The sequence below is a fragment of the Antennarius striatus genome, chromosome 1 (genome assembly GCF_040054535.1).
Source record: "Antennarius striatus isolate MH-2024 chromosome 1, ASM4005453v1, whole genome shotgun sequence".
Taxonomy (NCBI): Eukaryota; Metazoa; Chordata; class Actinopteri; order Lophiiformes; family Antennariidae; genus Antennarius; species Antennarius striatus.
Window position 1 is genome coordinate 2,402,994 of NC_090776.1, and position 10,188 is coordinate 2,413,181.

Consider the following 10,188-nt stretch of genomic DNA (forward strand, 5'->3'; position numbering starts at 1 on the left):
ATGTGCCGACTAAAAGTCAAACACCCAACACAACACTCTTGGTATTTTGTTACGCAGGGCAGGTGTACAGGTACATAACACACACTTCAATAGTTTCTTCATTATTATCTTCTTAGAAGATCGTTTTGAGATCCTTTTCAAAAGGTAGTTTTGCTGTGCAACTCTTACTCATGGGGGGAAATTAGGTCTCAAAATTTGGAAACTTTATGATCTAAAAAGTATTGTTATTTTGCTAATTCAAATGTATTCCATTGATGATCAAAAACTTTTCTGATTTTAACTTTTTTTTTTTCAGATTTGAAGTTCAACTTGAGAGGCTGACGACCATGGGTCCTGCTTTGATTCTCCTCTCACTGCTGGCTGTAAGTGGTTGCTTATTGTCAATGTTTAAATGCATTACGAGTGCACCACTCAGTTTGAACAGGGCAGGTTATTTCCTGGTCTGAAGTAGGAAGCAGATATTTAAGCGTCCGACGTTCAAAACAAGATTTTTTATTAATGAAATCTTGTTTTGATTGATTGGTAGTCCTATCTGAGGTGAGGCTCGACGGCTTGCTGCTGTACTGTGTGTCACTGCCATACTGATATTAAGCCACCTTATATCTGTATTACATTTTCCCATACTCTAATGGACTTAATTTGGAATTAAAGAAGTTTTTTTTTAATCCGTGAAAGTGAGCTGTGTTCCATGAGTCTCGGAACGTACGCATGCATGGATGCTGTCAACCAATAGCATGCGGGTACAGTATCACCTGATCACCTACTAAAAATCTGCGCACCTTGAAGCGCAAATTAGCGAGGGATTGCTGTAGCAGTCAGTTTAGATGTCAAATAAAAACAGTGGAACTCGAAAGCATCATGACAGATGTATTGCATTGCAGGGCTCGACTGGTTCCGATGCTCAAAGTGAGTCCAATAATTAAGAAGTTAATAATAATAAAAAAGTAAAATATCAAGGATGTGAATGTTTTTATTCTGCTGCACTTCATGTCTGAAATCCCTGCGATTGTTTCCAGATTTGTCATCCGACATCTCAGACATCATCTCAACAGTGAACGTAAACCTCTGTGAGACACTTTTATCATCTCTATATAATAACTTTGACTAAATTACAAATGCATGAGGACAAATATGTTTTAAAGATCATTTCATTTACCAATAATTATGCTGGTTTAAACTTCTCAGATTTATCCTACACTGAATTATTCAAAGAGGAGTTCTGTAGTCTTGAATCATCAGGACGTGTTCACGAAACACGTGTTTGTTTGTTTGCTATGCAGCCCCAATATTATCTTTATACGATGACATCAGGAAATATCGACCCGAGAATAACGTCGGCTGTGTCAACAGAGGTTGTCTGTGGCCTAAATCTGGAGACGTCGTCAGAGTACCCTTCTTCATCTCTACTGCATTCAGTAAGGCTACTTGGAATCCTAGAATATAACCCATGTATGTACCAAATACCATTGTCAAATTAGTGTGGGTATAAATTATTATACATACAAAATATCTGTACTCGTATGCAGCAATACTTGATACCCAATAAACGTGATTTCTGCAATGCCGTTTGCCGTTTAGGACAAACTTACTCGTGTTTTCTTCTCCACAGACCAGGACGAGTACCAGGTCATACGTTCTGCTTTGTTGTCCTTCCAAAGGAATACCTGCATTCACTTCCAACCTCAGACAACAGAACTGAGCTATCTCTACTTTTTCTCTGGCAGCGGGTAGGAGGACATGACGACATACAACGGGAAAAAATAGGCCTGACTTTCTCTCTGTGTTGAAACTGTCTTGCTTTTGTTGTCATAAGCGTCATACTCGATCGGAGTATAGGAGTATACCACACTCTAGTTAACCATGTCTTCTTGCAATGTTTGCCGATAACTGTGGTTTGTTCTGTATCTGTTACCTCGAACCCAAACTGATCCCACATCACCAAAGTTGTGTGCAGGGTGCTGCATAAGCCTACCTGAAGCGCACATCATGACATCAAATCAGAATACGGACCATGAGAAATTTTTATTCATAGTGAACAATACGATATGGCCCACCGCTACTACTCTGATACTCAGTACAAGTAGTACTTTTTTAAATTTAAGACATAAGTATATGTTTTACTGGTGTATTTAGTGAATTGTGCATTAACGTCACCTGTTTCAAACAAACAAAACCAAGACAGTGCATGAATTCACATGAACTCACACATGACTTCTGTTGTTATAGAGATCAGTTCATGATATCATGGCTTCACCTTAACAAGTGTTACTCTGATGTGATTTTCACAGCAACGTCTGTTTCTTTTGTTTTCCATCAGCTTAAGGAAGTGTTCCTTTTTATTTGCCAGTGCGAGACTAGAGTTGCTCAACTTGACATTGCAAATCATGCAGAACGCTGACTCCCATCACGTTCCGTTATACAGTACATGTAAATTCACTGTATACATATTCGTCCGACCACTTTCTTTTTTTTCATCAACATAGTTACTATGAATTAAAATATTAAGAAAGCAATCAGATGACGTACCATCATGACAGGCGTAAATCGACTACTGAGTGCGCAAAATCCCATGTAGCATAAGTAGGCTAATCAATGTAGCGTGATTACCTGCAGCCAGTGATGGCTAAGGGGGCGTGTCATCACGAATTGACACGTTGTGTCAAACGTACTCGGTGATTCATGTATATTCGGCAAATACACCAACTAAAGTAAGATGTACATTATATACAGTACACTGGCTAGATTATGGAAACACCCGACACACATCGTGTCGGGTGTTTTGTCTTGACCTCCATCTCCGCCGAACCCCTGAGACCGACTCACCGAACCCCTAGGGTTCAATCGAACCCAGGTTAAGAACCACTGCTCTAGAATCTTTTTTTTGGTACCTTTTTAGCAACGACTTTACTGTGTGTGTCTCTCAGGTGTTGGTCCTACCTTGGAAACATAAATCAACCACAGCCCATCTCCCTGAATAAAGGGGGTTGTGTTACAGTCGGTATCGTGCAGCATGAGATTCTCCACGCTCTGGGTTTCCATCATGAGCAGAACCGACTGGACAGAGACACATATGTCCACATTCTCACGAACAACACTCTACCAGGTCAGTTCGTACAATACTTGCTGATGAGAACATGATGGGAGGTACACCTACAGATGATGCAAATGTTAGTACAGGTAGTCCTCAACATACGAACATTTGATTACGAACATTCAGAGATATGAACAAATGTACGCTGCCCTATCTGACTTTTGTCCTACAGTTGCACTTTCTGCCTCTAATAAGTGACTAAATTATGAGGAGTAAAAGTGAACCAATCGGAATTCCAAATGATTATGTGAATCACAAATGATGGTAGACAGTAGATTTTGGAACTATATGTATGTATTTCAATACGATTATATGTTTTTAGTCTTATTTGTTGTATGGCAACATGATATGTGCTTTCAACAGTTTTCTAGTGACTGTAAAAGTCCAATATTTGGGGTGAACAGACGTGAAGCTGAGTAAAATCATGTAAACTTGATCTATATTCTTCCGTGTATTTATTTAAAAGCCTATTTATAATCATGACAACTCAAAATGACCTGAACCTGCATTTTATTTCATTATGTGTTGTTTTAGGGTCCTGTTATTCACTCTGGTCGGTCTTGAGGAATAGTACTTTTGTATTTAGAGTAATGACTTAATACCTCCAAAAACATGCGCTTCAGGTTAATTGGTTGGTCCCAAATCAACTACAGGTGTGAATGTGTGCGCGCGTGTTTGTCTGCGTCTGTGTGTGGCTCCACGGTGTACTGGCGTCGCGCACAATGTGTCCCCCACCTCATGCCCAAGTTCCAGCTCCCCGTGCCAGAGGATGAAGCAGTTAAGAAGATGGATGGATCTTGAACGACAACATATCCTTAACTAAACCCTGTCGCTACAACTGCCATCCACATATCCGCGTTTTTAGTACAAGCCATTTAACGCTGAGTCTTTTGAGGTTGTTTGTTAGCGAAGATAACCTAAGCTGGTACTTCTATTTAAAACCTAGATTCACCAAATTTGCGGAAAATGGTGCAACCACAACTGTTCAGCCTGCTGTTCGAAACACAGAAACACAAAATATGTTCTTAAATGTTTTGGATTCTTTTCTTTCCTATATAGAAAATGAAAGACTCTTTAAAAAAGTGGCAACTAACAACTTGGGTACGCCCTATGACTACAACTCCATCATGCATTACAGCAAGTGAGTGTTTGAGTGTTTATAATACATAGTGAAATAAAATGTTCTTTATTATGTTGTTTAATGTGTGTTATTACACTATCACCTTAAAAAGCTGATTTTAGCTGCTGTTGAACGTTGATTAATGTTCTACCTGTAAAATAAGACTCACTGTTTCTTGTGTTTTCAAGAACTCATTCATCTGGGTTGAAGGTGGAAATGATCTTTTGATAGATTCTCTTGGTGTATATACATTCATAAAATTATTATGGATTATCATAGAGCCACTGTGTGCTAATGTTGAGACATTTTATGTTTGTGTTGTTCTCAAGGTACAAATTCTCCAAAAACCGTCGTCCAACCATCCTTGCAAAAAGAGAACCATTTGTCTTTGGAAAGGCCAAAACCATGAGTGTCACCGACATCATACGTGTCAACAGGCTTTACAAATGCTGTGAGAAATACAAATGCTGTGAGTGAAAAGATAATGCTATCTTACAGATATGCAAAAGTCCTTTTTAACCACTCTTAGCTGCTTTAGATTAGGCGTGTTGATGTTATAGAGGTGTAAAAGTTCTTTGTAGGAGAGGAAAAGAAAAAGCACATCTGAGATACTACTTATCGTAGACTTTTCAATAAATCACAGTCTTGCTATTTTGATTTTTCTGACCAGGATTTTAAAGGTGGAAGAAAACCCTGGGCTTCAAGATACTTCAAGACTCAGCTTGTGAAGATATAGTCCCAAATCTGTGGAACTGCAACAACACACATGCACAGTCACGGAAACCCGAAATATAATTGAAAACTTGCCCGCTGCGTAACGAATAAAGGACTCTCTTATCTTAAATGTGCAGTACTGGGTTAGCGATGTAGGGTTGTAATTTATTTGAGTACGACAGGATATGCAGGTAGTCCTCAAGATGCGAACATCCAACTTACGAACATTCGTGGAAACAAACAACTGTGCGCCATCATAGCCAACTGTTGTAAGGGTTAGGGTTGTAAGCGGGTCAACGTGACTGACGTTTCATCCAGCGTGCATCGCTGAAAACTTGTGTGACATGCAATACCTTCGACAGATGAAGAAGAAGTATACTTTATTGATCCCCGCAAGGGGAAATTACTTAGTCACTTAGGTTAGTTGAGCAGCTTGTAGGGGGGACGGCGCCTTGCTCAAGGGCGCCTCGGCAGTGGCTAGGAGGTGAGCTGACACCTCCACCGTCAGCTCACACTCTTGGTGACATCATGGCGGGAGCGGGACTCGATCCGCCGATGGCTGGGGCGATCTGTCTACGAGACATCTGCTCTACCGCTGAGCCACTGCCGAGGTCACGCATACGTTCAAACAGAACCCAACAGAACAAACCCGTCTGTTGGCTGAAATTATGTAAGAATGTTGTTGTCGAACTCTCTGCTCTTGAAGCTGAGGACTGTTAACTGCCTTTTTCTTTTTCTTGTATAACACAAGACAATGTTTGGGAAAAGTTTCTACTTGTTAATGAACAATATCCAAGGAATCTCTTTTGCAAGAATTGTTCCACTTTGGTACATTTGATTAAGCTACACCACTGTTTTTCAGCCTTTTGGAGCCACGGCTCATTTATTACATTTAAAAACTCCCACGGCACACCACCATCCAAAAACCATCCAAATTACACTCTGTAGCCTGATATGATGTATATAATGAACCTGGGCCTGATCAGATGAGCAAGAAGCCTTCATCCTGGTACAAATTGAAGATAGACGCAGGAAGCTCTTCCTCAACAGATCAGTTTGTTTTAGTTTTAATAGCAGTCAGACGTTTAAAAAGGTCAGATCACACAGACGTTGTGAAAAATGGGAGCTTTGTTGGCCAAAATAAATACGTCTGTTAACTGTGTTTTCTGAGAGTGGCTAAAGTTAGCTGTGTTTGTAACTATGTTTGGGCTTTTTTGGTTTTGTTCTGAGTTCAATAACTGACTTTTCTGATTAAACTTGTTTTTTTTTGTGTATTTACGTTGATGTTAAAGCTTGCTTGGAACCATTGTCGACATACACTAAGAACAAGGGGTTTTGTTGCCATCCCTGGTTCATCACTGTCACGGTTACCTGCTGTAGGTATCACTAAATTTCTTGTCTCAAAGAAGGAATATGGCAATTACCTACATGCTGCCACACACTGACACGGGGGGGGGGGTATTATTTCACTGGCAGATACTCAACACTGACATATTATTAGCAGATAATAATCATTTTATTCTCAAACGTTTTAAGACTAATTAAGCCCATCCATCCATCTTCAACTGTTTATCTGGGGCCAGGTCATGGGGGCAACAGTCATAGCAGGGATGTCCATACTTCCCTCTCCCCAGACACCTCCTCCATCTCCCCCAGGGGGAGCCCAAGGCATTTCCAGGCCAGCCAAGAGACAAAGTCCCTCCAGCAAGTCCTAGGTCTTCCCTGAGGTCTCCTCACGGTAGGACATGTCTGCAACACCTCCCCAGGGAGGCATCCAGCAGGCATCCAGAACAGATGCCCGAGCCACCTCAGCTAGCTCCGCTCGAGGCAGAGGAGCAGCAGCTCTACTCTGAGCTCCTCCCTGGTGACTGAGCTCCTCACCCTACCTCTAAGGGTGTGCCCAGCCACTCTACCGAGGAAACTCATTTCAGCCGGGATCCGGGATCTTGTCCTTCCGGTCATGACCCAAAGCTCATGACCACAGGTGAGAGTAGGAACGTAGATCGAGCGGTAAATCGAGAGGTTTGTCTTGCGACTCAGCTCCTTCTTCACCACGACAGACCTACACAGCGACCACATCACTGCAGAAGCTGCACCGATCCGTCTGTCAATCTCACGTTCCATCCTTCTCTCACTCTTTAACAAGACCCCAAGATACTTAAACTCCTCCACTTGGGGCAAAGACTCTCCACCGACCTGAAGGGGGCACACGCCACCCTTTTCAGGTCGAGAACCATGGCCTCGGATTTAGAGGTGCTGATCCTCATCCCACTTCCGTCCCTAATTAAGTGAGTTTGGATAAGTTCCCGCAATACACCTGACAATCTCTCATGACATGACATACTGGTGTCGTGAGAGATTTGCATAATCTCTCACAAGATTATGCACCAAAAACATTGACTCATTTAGTTGTTTCACTGAATTAAAGTGAATTACAAAAAGCAATAATAGCACCACGGCACTAAAACCTAAACAATATAAAAAACATTGTGGTGTTCAGATGGACATAACAAAACCCTGATAAAGTGCGCCCTCGTCCCTGGCAGGTAATGCATTCCAAGAACCCCACGCGATTAACGAATTCCATGATAGAACGACGAACCGCTCATCTTATTATTTACGGTAATTTAAACATTTATTAACCCTCCCCATACTGATATTGAACCACCATCTGTATTACTTTTTCCCACACTTTCCCTCACCGCGATTAGGGGAAGTCGCGAGCGTTGATGCGCGAATGCGTAAGGGCGCACTGTACTGGTTATTAGCGTTCTTGCAACAAGAATACAATGTGATGATGACATAATTACAAGTGGGCAATTGCCAACGGGCAAATTCAAATCACCATTTCACCTATATTACACGTTTTTGATGGTGGGAGGATGCCATAGGAAGAACAGAAACTCCACACAGAAGACCCAGGCTGGTTTGAACCCAGGTCCTTCTTGAGTGGTAAGAACGCTACTTCCTTATAAGAAAATACAAGGGAGTGTTAACAAGGTAATCAACATTTTTTGCTTAAATTCAAATAAAACAATTGTAAACCGTTATAATAGAAAAGTTTTCGTTGTTAAAAAAATATTTGACCTCATGTTTTACTTCCTGTCATTCACTGGACGTGGGATGAGAGTGGAGAGAAGAAGCGGCTATCAGCAACATTTAAATGAGTTTATTTTATTTCTGTACTTTAACCGGACATACGGAACACCTTATTGTTCGGTGCATGCTAGCTGACAGAAGCAAAAAGCTGACTGTGGTTGAACTGTGTTGTACTACGTATTTAAATCTAAAAAAATACACCGACATTATTTTTAAATATGTTTTTATTTCTTTATTTTTTGATAAATCTGTTCTAAATCCCTGAAGTCCTCATCTCCGGTCTGCATTGAATATCTCGGTAGTTTCTCCACCGCTGACCGGCTGGTTTCCGGGTGTCTGTCCGGTAATGATGCCGGCTTTAGAGAAACATCGGAAAAAAGTCGAAGCAGTTAGTCCAGGATCCACGATCCACCACATATTGTGGGGGTGTAACTCCTCGGCACTGCCCCCCAGTCCTGGTAAACGTGTGTTCACGTCTCTCATCCATCGCCCCAGTTTAACTTTAAAGGCTCTGTTCACACCGATGTCCAGCGGGTGGAGGTCTTTCGTTAATCCTCCAGGATGATCACAAGCTCAGAATTCAGCCGCTTGACGTGTTTCTGACAGAAGCGGTGGTGTGTGTGGGGGGGGGCATGGAGTCACAGATCAAGAGAGATGGCGAAGCGTGAAAAAAGCCCCCCGGTCTCTTTACGTGAACCTGAACAACCGGAACTGATAGCCTGGAGTTTACACGTTGCGTCATTGTCTCTTCGCTGACGTCATTGTCGGGGGTCTTCAGCCAATCAGATGTGGTTAACAGCATACCTGCGGTACAGTACCGGTATATACCCTATACCGGTACCTAATGGAGGTGTGCCGGACGGAACCTCGCGTCATGTTCTCTGATTGGTCCATCGCTGCCGGCGTACGTAGTGACGTAATACGTCCTATGTCGGGGAGAATGGTCAATCTGGCGGTGACTAAAATCACACAAAAACATTTCTACAGATTTCTGAACTCAGTGAACACAGAAGACGCTTAATGTTAAAAGGCGCAGCGTTGATTTTTGAGAAATTATAAGGCTTTTAAGCGCGTCTTATGGTGCGCAAAATACCTACATATTTATATTTTACAAGGTACCTTATTAACCGGTTCAGAAACTTTATTTTTTTTTGGTTCTAACCGGTTCAGGAACGTCAGTTTATGGGTGGAACGCAAAACCGAAAACGTTATAATTCCGTTTCTGTTCGGAACGAACCGATTGGCAAAAAAATTCTGGTTGAAAGCCCTGATGAATGGATACAACATCAGCTGATCCCGGACCTTGTGCTCGTTTGCAGAGTAACAAAAGTCTCCATGTCTGTTGGTTGATTAAAAAAAATGTGGTGTGTTTTTTTATGATTTAGTGGGTTTGGGGATTTTTACAATGCTGGAAAAGATAAAAATGGTTTTAGTTATTTTAAGTAGGAAAAATTTGAGTCAAGAGTTATTAGAGTTACAATCTTATATCTCAAAATCGTATCTCACGGTACTACTGTAATGTCAAAAAGAAGGTGAAAAGAAATGTTTTCATTCTTTAACTTAATTCATTTCCCTTCAAGCAGAACTTTTTCAGAGGTGTCCTCTCAGTGAGCTGCAGGCGATTTCAGTTCAATGGAAGAAGAAAACCGTCTGTCCTGACGAATGTGATGTATCGATGATCATTTTTTTATTTCCCGTGACAAACTGGACACCTTTCCCACCTGTACCATAATTTTCTCCCAATGTTAGCCGGGATGGGAACCAGACCCAACCAAAACCCAGCAATAGATTAACAAATAGATTAATTTAAACCTCATTTTAAAAATGTTTTATTTTGTATCCCCAATTTGTTGATTCAATCTTAAGTTTTCAGAAACGGTCTTTTTCCTGATATCACTAACTGGTTTCCCACTTCCATTCATGAGCATTCATCTGTTTACAGTCCATCAAGAGAACTGACTGATGAAGGTTTTTGACCTCTGACCTGCTGAGCACAGCATTGAGAAATATATTTGCTTTGAGTAAAAATAGATTTCTTTGTCCCCCTACAAGAGAACAAGATGCTCGATGTCACTTCTAAACATCTCTATTCAATATAACAAGGAGCCTTTCATACATTCTTTCCATTGGTCTTTTTAGATTACGTACGTCTGCATTGTGTTGC

General features: G+C 41.3%; 1 protein-coding gene across 1 annotated transcript; it reads left to right on the forward strand.

Moving 5' to 3' along the window:
- Window positions 1-69: 69 nt before the first annotated feature.
- Window positions 70-6,162, forward strand: LOC137593504 (low choriolytic enzyme-like). The gene is made up of 10 exons (XM_068312257.1): window positions 70-144; window positions 296-362; window positions 882-906; window positions 1,017-1,067; window positions 1,281-1,415; window positions 1,610-1,727; window positions 2,925-3,103; window positions 4,151-4,232; window positions 4,541-4,680; window positions 4,882-6,162. Coding segments are annotated over exons 2-10 (768 nt in total). The 5' UTR covers window positions 70-144; window positions 296-326; the 3' UTR covers window positions 4,884-6,162.
- Window positions 6,163-10,188: the final 4,026 nt, after the last annotated feature.

Excerpts from the sequence above, each read along its gene's own strand:
- LOC137593504 (XM_068312257.1), top strand. The coding sequence starts at position 327 with ATGGGTCCTGCTTTGATTCTCCTCTCACTGCTGGCT. Across the intron at positions 907-1,016 it reads GACTGGTTCCGATGCTCAAA|ATTTGTCATCCGACATCTCA; the intron begins GTGAGTCCAATA and ends GATTGTTTCCAG. Across the intron at positions 3,104-4,150 it reads CACGAACAACACTCTACCAG|AAAATGAAAGACTCTTTAAA; the intron begins GTCAGTTCGTAC and ends TTTCCTATATAG.